At 50.9% G+C, this 12,500-nt stretch overlaps 1 protein-coding gene across 3 annotated transcripts in view; it reads right to left on the bottom strand.

Moving 5' to 3' along the window:
- Positions 1–12,500, bottom strand: part of fgf13a (fibroblast growth factor 13a) — a gene marked incomplete at both ends in the record, with an annotated part of 100,133 nt that overhangs the window by 47,021 nt on the left and 40,612 nt on the right. Inside the window, one exon of one of the 3 annotated variants that reach the window (XM_083685660.1) lies at positions 7,708–7,917. The exons of 1 other annotated variant lie outside the window; for it this stretch is intronic. In XM_083685660.1, coding sequence (XP_083541786.1) covers positions 7,708–7,917 — 210 coding nt within the window. The remainder of the gene's footprint in view (positions 1–7,707; positions 7,918–12,500) is intronic. One more of the 3 variants, XM_083685661.1, reaches the window with a different exon arrangement.

Genomic DNA, 12,500 nt, shown 5'->3' with positions numbered 1-12,500 from the left:
GAAATTGGGTGTCTGTGTGAATCACAGCCAACGTGAGCTGGGGCTGGCAGCCTGCCTGGTGCCCCCTGGGACGGCCCACGCCAAGGCCTTACATAACCCTCCCCGCGCCCAGATGACCCTCCAACTGGCTCTGTGTGTTAGAGGCAACCAAGCCTGCATCTCTCTCTCTCTATCTCTCTATGTATTCAGTATCTCTCTTTCTATGTATGTGGTATCTCTCTCTATGTATGTATGTAGTCTCTCTCTCTCTCTCTCTCTCTATGTATGTGGTATCTCTCTCTCTCTCTCTCACTCTCTCTCTCCTCCCTCCCTCTCTCTCTCTCTTTCCTTCCCTGTGGAGAGACTTCAGCGGCCCACTAACCCAGCCTACAGAAAGGTCCAAGGGGTAAGACACAGGGGAGGAAGAGGGCACATGGTTCATCACTCCATCATTATTAATTTCTGAATGATCGAGAAGGCTCAAGATACTCAGAGCCATATGCTAGTGTAAGTGTTGGGGTCGTACTGCCTGTTCATGTGAGGACAATCATAATGGTCAAATCCACTAAAAGCCCAATGTCTGAACCAGGAAGGAAGAGATTGAGACACATCATCAGAAGAGGCGATTTGTCAAAGTTCTTGGGCTGTTTTCCTTCGTAAACATGTTACAGGAAATGAGAGCAACGCTGAGTGAAACCGGAGGGGAAACAAGGGACCGAGGCGAGACAAGAGCAGAAATGACTTTTAAATGGATCTGTGGAGAGTCTGGTTATCGATCCCAGCTGGGAGGGACAAGGGAAAATGACTTTTCCACACGTTGGAGTGGGACAGGGCTGTCAGAGGCCTAATACAGCACTTATGCCCTTCTGAGAGGACAACTCCAGAGAAGGAGACGGTGGTTCTGGTTCTGGTTCTGGTTCTGGTTCTGGTTCTGGTTCTGGTTCTGTTTGCTGCTTATTTGCCTTTGTCTCGTACTTGGACACAAACACAAAGCGTCGTACTGGGTCTAATGAGGGCATACACGGAGGGGTGAAGCATCTTCTGCATTGCCCATACCGGATAACAGCTAATGGATAACCTGGATGTCCATGGTTGTACAGTGCTGGCATAGTTCCAACCCTGATTTCCCTGATGTCCCTCGCAACAGCTGTTTGGTATTAGCTTGGCTGGCTGGGCTAATTGGGTCACATTAATGATCAAATGATTGAAAAATAAAATATATTACGATGAGGAAACAACCTTTCAAATTCTAAGGATGTGCATCTTTCCATAGGCAAGACTGCATTTGCTAGGCTTACAGTTAATGTCTGGTATCATCACCCACATGGAGGGAAGATAACACACTCTGAGAAAGCAGTCTTTGTCAGCGGCTTGACGTTTTTTGTTGACAGCTGAAAAATGACTGAAGCAAATGTCAATATTTCATGGGTACCTCTCCACAGCTGGGATGTGTGTGTTCCTCAGGGAGGCAGACCATGGAGTGGTGTGTGTGTGTGTGTGTGTGTGTGTGTGTGTGTGTGTGTGTTTGTCCTCCCTTCATCAAGCCAGTTGCCAACAGCCCTTTAACAGCATGCTGACACTGCATTTCACCTCATCGCACCGCTTAAAGAGCTTAAACCTTGTTTACACTGGGGAACACCCACAGGCTCTAGTCTCACTCTCCACCACAGGGGAACAATGTAGAGAACACTTGAGGAGAACACTTCAATGTAGCCTTTTGGAACAGAACCCTTTTTGACAGAGTCCTAGCCTGATCAGTATTGTACTCGCAAACTGAACAGTGTTTCCACCCAAAGGAAAGAGCTGCCTTGTTAAAGCTACCTTGTTAAAGCCCTGATAACTCTTCAGAGGTTTGTGGAGGAGGAGAAGGAGGAGGAGGAGGAGGAGGTGGAGGTGGAGGAGCCGGCTAGGTTTGGGCTAAGATCTGGGTCAGACAGGAGGGAGGACGGGAGGAGGCTCGTTCTGCTGAAGAGGGCCAGAGGGAGCTGAGCGATGGGTAAGATATGACTGATACTGCTGTATGTGAGGAAGTAAAGCCTGTGTGATCTCCCCAGGGCCTACAGGTCTACATCTCCTCCCTCACAGACGGGAGAGGAACAGTCTGATGAGGAGGAAGAGCCAGGGAGAAGATCAGTCTGATGAGGAGGAAGGGCCAGGGAGAGGAACATAGTCTGATGAGGAGGAAGAGCCAGGGAGAGGAACAGTCTGATGAGGAGGAAGAGCCAGGGAGAGAAACACAGTCTGATGAGGAGGAAGAGCCAGGGAGAGGAACACAGTCTGATGAGGAGGAAGAGCCAAGGAGAAGATCAGTCTGATGAGGAGGAAGAGCCAGGGAGAGGAACAGTCTGATGAGGAGGAAGAGCCAGGGAGAAGATCAGTCTGATGAGGAGGAAGAGCCAGGGAGAGGAACAGTCTGATGAGGAGGGAGGGCCAGGGAGAAGATCAGTCTGATGAGGAGGAAGAGCCAGGGAGAGGAACAGTCTGATGAGGAGGAAGAGCCATGGAGAGGAACACAGTCTGATGAGGAGGAAGAGCCATGGAGAGGAACAGTCTGATGAGGAGGAAGAGCCAGGGAGAAGATCAGTCTGATGAGGAGGAAGAGCCAGGGAGAAAAACACAGTCTGATGAGGAGGAAGAGCCAGGGAGAGAGTCTCGAAATAACACCCCCCATCCACAGCATACAACAAGAAAGGAGAGTACAGAGGCTCTCTTTGTCTCGACAGAACAGATGCCACCTGTCTGTCTGTCTGTCTCTCTGGAGAGCTTCAGTCGTCTGACATCATCATGTCTCTCTCTCTCTCTCCCTCTCCCTCTCTCTCTCTCTCTCTCTCTCTCTCTCTCTCCCTCTCTCTCTCCCTCTCCCTCTCTCTCTCTCTCCAGATGACTGGTATCAACTCTGAGAGTCTGACTGTGTGGAACCACAAGGATCTAATGTCTCTCTGAAGGGTTCCAGTCGTTTACTCCTTCACTCATCAGTAGTGTGTCTGCCGTGGCCGTGGCTGTGAGTCTGGGAGGCGGCGGGGAGAGGAGAGGAGGGGAGAGGAGGGGAGGGGAGGGGAGAGGAGAGGAGGGGAGAGGAGGGGAGGGGAGGGGAGGGGAGGGGAGAGGAGAGGAGAGGAGAGGAGAGGAGGGGAGAGGAGGGGAGGGGAGAGGAGAGGAGAGGAGAGGAGAGGAGGGGAGAGGAGAGGAGAGGAGAGGAGAGGAGAGGAGAGGAGAGGAGAGGAGAGGAGAGGAGAGGAGAGGAGAGGAGAGCAGGCAAATGGGCTTGGAGTGAAGTGCTAATTAAATAGACCATGATGGAAGCTAATGGGCCTGGCGACTTGACTCCACTTCACTTGTTCCTCGGGCCCACAGTGCTTCTCCGATGTTGTTGTCATTGTTCACAATTGATGGCTTTTATATTTGTCCTTGGAGGTCTGAGGCACAAGAGGGGTTCGGAAATGAATGTTACGTGATTTGAAAGTGTGGAGTGAATCTGTGTTTGTGTGTACTTCACCAGAGAGTACGGCACACTCGCTGAACTCCGCCACCAAGCATGCACACCACAGTACACGCATGACTGGTACTGCGGTGCTGGAAACGCGTGTGAGAGCCCTGATTATATCACTAGGCTGATCTCATTCTCGCACACACGCACGCACGCACGCACACACACACACAAAGCACACACAAAACACACACAAAGCATACACAAAGCACACACGCAAGAACATAGAGGACATATGCTCTGTGCGCTCAACCCTGAACCCTGACAGGACCTCGCTACCCTCTTGAAGTTCAGCAGAGAGGTCCTGTACCATCCCAGTCCTGTACACCCAGCGGAACCAACGCTGGCTGGCTCTCTCATTAAGTCAGTGTTGATGTGACATTGAAACAATGTTAGCCAGCCTTGCTTCCCCCCCCCCCCCCCCCCCGCCGGGCTGAAGAAAATGCATTATCATAAGGATTATTTATTCATGCATTGTCTATTTATGATTCTATAAATAGCAGGGAACGGTTGCTTTCACGGAAGAGAGAGAAAGAGAGAGAGAGCATGAAACACTTGCGGCGTTATCGGGGTTGAAGTGAGTTCTTCCAGGGGCTGTGTGTGTTTGGCTCCTGTCAACACTGCGCTGGTGAACAGGGGGGCTTGGGGAAAAGGCACAGTGGGACGCATTGTTATGAGGAGGAACGCAGGCCCCCCTGAAACGTAATTACGCCGTGTCTCCTGTGTAGCGAATTGCAGTAATTGGTTGTACATTTGGAGGGTGGTGGTGCAGGACATAAATGAGTCTGCTGCCTCGTGTTGTGGCTGTGTTTCTGTCGCCACGGTTCGTTTGGTTAGTTTGTCAACAGGACAGTCGGAGACAATGACAGGCTGGAATATATTGAATGTTAAGTAGAACAGCTGTTAGAGATACACCTCATGCTGCCTCCATAGAACTGCCTGCGCTGCTAGAAACACAACCACATGCAGACACACACAGCCACAGACACACACAGACACAACGCCACACACATCGTCGGCTGGTAGAGGTGATTAATGACTTGACAGAGAGGAGGATTGACAAGGGCAGTAGGACACCATGGCTGAGTATATTACAGGGACACAGCATCATGTTTACAGGCTTCTATGAGGACCCGGCTGAGACAGCCATAAATTCCACATATAGTAAATAACGGGAGCCTGGTTTGAGGTCTGTGCGGTTTGTGTGTGTGTGCGTGTGTGTGTGTGTGTGTGTGTGTGTGTGTATGTGTGTGTGTGTGTGTGTGTGTAGGTAGATAGATTCAATAAGACAGAGAGAGGGAGAAAGGCAGAAACGAAGGAATAGAGAAAGGCAGACAGACAGTCAGACAGACAGACAGACAGTCAGACAGACAGACAGTCAGATCGATAGACAGACTGACTGTAGAGCAGGGGCCTGGGGCTAAGGCAGAGTGCCTGCCTGCCTGCCTGCCTGCCTGCCTGCCTGCCTGCCTGCCTGCCTGCCTGCCTGCCTGCCTGCCTGCCTGCCTGCCTGCCTGCCTGCCCGCCTGCCTGCCCTTATGCCCGTGGAGGTAGTGAACTAGTTTGATCTGATCTGAAGCCTCTGGGGAGTCTGATAGTACAGAAGGTGTGTGTATGGGCTCTGGGGAGTCTGATAGTACAGAAGGCGTGTGTATGGGCTCTGGGGAGTCTGATAGTACAGAAGGCGTGTGTATAGGCTGCTGATGTGCTGTTATGCGAGGCATGTGTTCAGAGACATGAGGGTCCCACCTGCTGCCTGTGTGGTGCAGCGCTAACATGAGGGATCAGGGAGGGGATTAGAGTCAGCAGCGGACATTACAGTACCATGTACAGACTGAACATGTCCACGTCCCCACCCTACCATAACAAACAGCACCACCACAATTCACCACGACAGAACCCTCCCTGTCCTTCTCCCAGCGGTACTCGCCACCGTGAGTCAAAAGAGACTTATTGTACACATTCAAACGCAGAAGAGGATCAAAGAAACAAATATAGCACCGAAATAGAAAGCTAGGCTCGTCGTTTGGTGCTACCAACATGGGATTCAACCATTGAAGCTCACTGGCATGTCAGCGTTTTGTCTGCCATAGCCCCAAGCCACGAAAAAACATGCTGTGTGAAATGTTGCATCATTCAAATGTAATTTAAAAAAAAAAAAAAAAAAGACATTGTTGTATAACGATGCTGAGAGAAAATCTCGACAGAAACTCCTGTTCTCTCTCTCTCTCTCTCTCTCTCCAGTCAGGCCTGGTTCCTGTTCACACAGCCAGGAACAGTGTTCCTATGAGGCAGCTGTTGGAGGGAGGCGGTGTGTTGCCTGCCAGGGCTCTGTGTGCTAGGCCTACACACATGGGGGGGGGGGGGCCACAGACACAACGTACGTCAGTCCCTTAAATGTTAATGACCCCCCAGTAAACAGGTTATGTAAGAGCAGTCTATCCTCCTTCCTTTGTAAATTCAGTCACGTCCAAGTGGAGTTGCAGCCAAACTGAATAATAGATCTGTAGTTCTCCAGCCCTTCTCTCCCTCTCTCTGTTTCTCTCTCTCCCCCCTCCCTCCCCTCTCTCCCCCCTTTTTCACACTCACTCACTCTCAATATCTGTCTGTCCGTGTTGCTCTATCTCTCTCTCTCTCTCTCTCTCTCTCACTCACGCACGCACGCACGCACGCACGCACGCACGCACGCACGCACGCACGCACGCACGCACGCACGCACACACACACACACGCACACACACACACACACACACACACACACACAGACAGTAGATGAGACCTCAAAACAACATGATCATTGCTATTGGCCCACTGGATGTCCCTCCCCTGCTGAACATCAGGTGTACATTGGTCAAGTGATGACATCATGACGGAGAATGCAACACAGTCAAAAGGGAATCACCTGGTGTCTTACCAAGCTGTCTGGAAGGCTGAAAAGAAAAGCACCTGCATATTTGCATATCTTATATCACTCTACTGGTTGGCATGGGCACAGGCCACAGGCCACAGGCCACAGGCCACAGGTGAGAGATGGGGCAGAACAGAGCCTGGCACTTAGAGCAGCAGAAGGTACAGAATAACAACATGCAGGTGCTCAGGGCACCACTGACTGTAACAGCACTCTCCCCCTCTCCCCCTCTCCCCCTCTCCCTCTCTCCCCCTCTCCTCATGACCTCCCCCCATACAGTACATACACACACAGGCAAACCCTCATGCGTCTACAAGCAGTAGAGAGGAGGGGGGAGGAGGGGGGAGGAGGAGGAGGGAGAGATGAGGGTGAAGGGGGAATGAAGGGGGCCGCAGCAGAAGAGGAAGAGGAGGGGAAGGGATGAGGAGGAAGGAGAGGGAGGAGAGGAGGGGGATGCAGCAGGGCCAAAGCAAGGGTGACATGAGGGAGGGGGCAGTCGCTTATAAGGGGGATGGGGATGCATGCCAAAATGACACTTTCATCATCATCATCATCATCATCATCATCTTAACATGAGGCTAATATGGATGTGCTCTGACTAAGCAGCAGAAGAATGGAGTTGCAGTACGAGTTGAACACGTTTATTCTAGAAGGCCAAGTGGCTTGAATGGAAAAGAAAAGAGCGATGTTGAGTTGGTGAACCCACAAGGCAGCAGCAGCAGCCACCGTCTATGGCCCCTTCAGTTAGTTGGTGTTGTTTCCCCATGTTTGTTTTGGCAGAAGCATGCGCCTCGTGGTGACAATGACCCGAGTCTGAGGGCTGGTGAAGGCGAGGGGTGGGGTGGGGTGAGGTGGGTTGAGGTGGGGTGGGGTGGGGTGGGGTGGGGTGAGGTGGGGTGGGGTGGGGTGGGGTGAGGTGAGGTGGGGTGGGGTGGGGTGGGGTGGGGTGGGGTGGGGTGAGGTGGGGTGAGGTGGGGTGGGGTGGGGTGGGGTGGGGTGGGGTGGGGTGGGGTGGGGTGGGGTGGGCTGGGCTAGGCTGGGCTAGGGAGGCTGTGCTCCACAGGCAAGCATAAGACACACACACACACACACACACACACACACACACACACACACACACACACATGACAGAGTGTGAGAGCATTCTGAGTGCTGCAGGCAGACAGGCTCCGGGCATTCTCTGCAGACAGTCACACACACACACACACACCCACACACACACACACACACAGGGAGAAGAACTATTAGTTCAGACAGAATATGAGAGAGGGGGGAAAGGGGGGGGGGGGTTGGGGTGCATCAGCAAAAAAACAAGGAGGGGGCGGGAACAAACCTTCGGGCTCTGAGTTGTCTTTGAAGGCGGCTTGCTTCAGCGGGCAGCAGAAGATTTCGTGACACTTAGCACGAAAGGGAGACCCTTTACTCCTTATATCCGCTGAATGGATGGAATCCTGCCGCAACATAATGTACTCCTGGGTACCTGGGGCAGCATCATCCTGGACTGCAGTAGTGCCATAACAGAATGAACTGAGGTTAGAGAGAGCTCTCACCACACACAGAGCAACAACAACAACAACAACAACAACACAGGCAAAAGAAAATACATTGATATCAACAACAACAATAGCATTAACCGAACGAACAAAGCTTGTTAGAAAAGAGAGAAAGAGAGAGGGAGGGGGTAGGAGGGGAGGGCAGCCTTAGAGTGAGAGATACAGAGACAGTGCAGAAAGAGAGAGAGAGACAGAGAGACAGAGAGAGAGAGAGTGAGAGAGACAGAGACAGAGAGAGAGAGAGAGAGACAGAGAGAGAGAGAGACACAGAGAGACAGAGAGAGAGAGAGAGAGAGACAGAGAGACAGAGAGAGAGAGAGAGAGAGAGAGACAGAGAGAGAGAGAGACAGAGAGAGAGAGAGACAGAGAGACAGAGAGAGAGAGAGAGAGAGAGAGAGACAGAGAGACAGAGAGACAGAGAGAGAGAGAGAGAGAGAGAGAACATCAAGCTCACTAAACAGCTTAAATCAAATACGGATAAAGTAACAACAGTGGAAGCTTTCAATGTCCCTGCTAAATCTGGAAGGAGGAGGAGGATGAGGAGGTGGAGGTGGAGGAGGAGGAGGATGAGGAGGAGGAGGAGGAGGAGGAGGTGGAGGGAATGAAAGAGAAAACCAGAGGGTTGGGGGTACAATAGGGGAGGAACAGTTGCAGATAGACACTTTGGGGCTAAACGGTGTACATGTGCAGTGAGCCCCACCTGAACAGGTTCATTCCAGGCCTGTTATACTGCAGGTGTGAGGTTGATGACAGCAAGGCAATCGTGCAGTCTGCTAGGTGACCGCCTGCAGGCCTGGGATCAGATTAGGGGCGCTACTGACCCCAATCAGACCACAACCAGGCCACAAGATGCAAAAAGCATGCACAGGCCACAGACCACCCAGTCGGGATGAGAGTGGTCAGAGATGCGTTCATGGAGTTACACATGCACAGCTACATGGTTGGAATAATGGCATCAACTGTGTTTCAAGAGCTGTTTGAGTCGGTAAAACCCGCTTCTAGATTCACGTTCTCACAGTTTTCAGCTCCTTTGCTTTTAGTTCTTTCTCTTTTGACTCATTTTGCAAATAGAGATGCTAAAAGAGTAACTTAGTCCTGCTAAACGATGCTTTCAAAATCACCTTTGGTGTAGCCTAGCCTAGCTGACATGTTGAACACATGTTAAAGTAGAGCACACATACGAGGGATTGGACGGGTCAGAAACAGGATAGAGTCGGTTACACCACTCTCCTCCCTCTTCCTCATCAAGACACACTGTACAGGACCGAACTCACTGGCTCCTTTCTGGAACATTCCAAATGCAGAAGGACAGGAGGGGCCTGATGGTCCACTTAGTCGACAAAACCACCGCCTCAACCTCCTCTCCCTGAGATAGACTAAGTGAAGTCTCTTTGTCATTATGATCAATTCCCTTCCTTTGGTCTGATTTTAGGCTGACATCCAATCCTCTGAGGCTCGGAGGCTGTGATCACATCTCATCTTCCCTATCCCAGCTTTGTTATTAAAAGTAAAACATGAATGGAGTATAAATATAGAAGTGACAACCTCCTTCTTGTTCTACTGCCAATGAGCACACACACACACACACACACACACACACACACACACACACACACACACACACACACACACACACACACACACCGCCTCCTCCCACCAGCGAACCCTCTACTGAGCACTGTGCTCTACACGAATGGATGAACACACACACACACACACACACACACACACACACACACACACACACACATGCACGTATGCACACACACACGCACACAGGCACATACCCCTGCACATCCATGCACACACACACACACACACACTCATGCACACACACACACACACACACACACACACACACTACAGAGACATGAATAGGAACAACACTATGGGACCAATTAATTTCAGTGAGAAACAGGGAGGCAGCCAAACTCCTCAGATTTTATTTTAAAAGAACAGAGAGATAAATTTAGAAGCTACTGTACATAATGTGCACACAGAGCCTGCTCTGCAGTACAGGAATAGCGACAGGGTTACAAGTCAATTTCAAAGGTGAGCAATAATTACACTTCATCATTTACCTTGACTCAGAACAAGGGGAAACTGATTTAGACAACATAATAGACATCTTTAGTCAATGACAAAAGCTAGCAAGTGTTTAGGGAAATAACTTTAATCGTCTTTGTCTAGTGGACTGTTACACATAAGGCACACACACACACACTCACAACACACACACACACACACACACACTCACAACACACACACATACATACCTCTGCAGTACAGAAATAGCAACGGGGTTACAAGTGCATTACAAAAGGTGAGCAATAATTACACTTCACATCATTTACCTCGACTTAGAACAAGGGTAAACTGATTTAGACAACATAACAGACACCGCCAACCTGCTCCACTTCCTCCTTCTTAACAGAAGACCCCCGTCCCCAGGACTCTACTCAGCAGTAAATCTGCAGAGGAGTGAAAAACAGTGTTGAAACTTTAATGGTGTTTTGGGTATTTGTTGAGGAAGTCTAGTTCCTCCTGCCTGATAATTCACTCTATTCAGTGCTCCAGAGACAACTAACGTGTAAGCAGCATTTAAAAAACGATCCCCTCCTGACTCCATCGTATCATTTTGCAAAGTCTACTAAACATCCCCAGCCTCTTAATGGAGATTTAGATTACATTATTTCAACTTAAACCCTAAGATTGACTTTGAAATCACCAACACAATATAAATGTCGCCCTCGCGATTGGATGCAATACTTTTCTTTGGTCAAAACAAACGCTCGTAAGAAGTAATGTTTGCACTAAAGTACCCTTAAAGATGCTTTTTAAGGCCCTTATTAAGTGACCTCTCCCCAGTGCTTTGTGAAATCCCTCCCTCCCTGTGAGGACGGCCTGCCTGCCAGTGAAGTGGCCCTCTAACAGAACACTCAGCCACTTCACGGGAGCAGCCCTGGTGGGAGCCACAGTCACTCCAGGCAGGGTCAAAGTTCAAACTGCTCACCACTACAGCACATCTGCTAATGCACTCCGGTGTCTCTGCCCCTCTGCCATCCTCTCTGCTGGTTACTCCATCCCCGTCTGCCTGCCTTGTTGGCCCTGTCACTGCTCTCTCAACTGATCTGAGCACTCAGGTAGAGAGGGGGGGGGGGAGAGAGGGGGGGAGAGAGAGAGAGAGAGAGAGAGAGAGAGAGAGAGAGAGAGAGAGACAGAGAGAGACAGAGAGAGATACTCTTGAAACTTCCTGAATGCCTAATTTCCTCCGCTTTGGTTATTAATGACTCTGCTAACTGCCATCTCATCAGAGGCAATAAAACTGAAGGACAGCGGGGGCGTGGAGGCTGGGGCTGGAAACCATCCTTTACTGCCTGCCTGGCTGCCTGGCTGGCTGGCTGGCCGGCTGGCCGGCTGGCTGGCCGGGCCCCTCTCCTCGCTCCTGCTCGGCCCGTGATGGAGAGCGTACGCTGGGGCTGAGGGGAGAGTGATGGATGGGTGGCCATGGCCCGGGACAGAGCTTCCTATTAGCCAAGCCACCTAGAATGAGCTGTTACCTGCCGTGATGGCCCGTGATCTACGGGCTGCCCAGCCGATGCCGGCGCAAACAGCGGCAGAGGATGGATGTCCTTGTGCATGTACAGCACGCTGAGGCCTGCCTCTGTTGCCTGCTCATCTCCTCAACAGCCCCCCGCCAATGACCAGACCTGTGGTGACTTCTCAGGCAATAGTACCAGCAGCAGGGTGCACACAATATACTATCTATCTATCTATCTATCTATCTATCTATCTATCTATCTATTTATCTAGGCAATAGTGTCTATAGTATTACTACTCTCCTCCCCAGCTCCCTCACTGCCTCTGTCCTAATGACTCAGAGTAATGATGAAGCTCACTTGTGTGACAGGCTGTCAGTCTGGAAGAGGGAGAGACTCTGCAGAGCTCCCTCCATCTCTCTCCCTCCATCTCTCTCTCTCCCTCCATCTCTCTCACTCACTCCATCTCTCTCACTCACTCCATCTCTCTCACTCACTCCATCTCTCTCTCTCACTCCATCTCTCTCACTCACTCCATCTCTCTCACTCACTCGAGCATTTCATCTAAGGTCAGATCTCCCTGATACATATCCTGATAGGACCTCAGAGCTGACACTGCCTGGAACTGAATGTCCAGTCTAGTCATTCTCTGGTATGCCCTCTCATCCCAAACGTCCACAGCTCTCCCTCTCCCTCTCCCTCTCCCTCTCCCTCTCCCTCTCCCTCCCCCCTCTCCCTCTATGGGGAGAAGGCATGGAATGGAATGAGGAATGATATCAAACACATGTCCTGTGACGTCTACCTCCACCAGCCTCCCCTGCCCCCCCCCTTCCATCTAGGAGATGGATAAACAGTGCCTGTCAGAGCAACCATAAGTGCACCGCCCATGTTCACAACTGTCACCTGTCATTTATTGGCGACCTCCAGGCAAGCTAGGGTTCAAGGACAGGTGTGAGGATATTAACTGGGCCAGAGTCGAGCCGTGAGTAACAACGTACCTTTGCCTTCATATATCCTCACCCAGCGCTGACAGC

The sequence above is a fragment of the Argentina silus genome (genome assembly GCF_951799395.1).
Source record: "Argentina silus genome assembly, chromosome: 15".
Lineage (NCBI taxonomy): Eukaryota > Metazoa > Chordata > Actinopteri > Argentiniformes > Argentinidae > Argentina > Argentina silus.
Note: the sequence above shows the minus strand (reverse complement) of the source record. Positions and strands in the feature narration are given on the sequence as shown.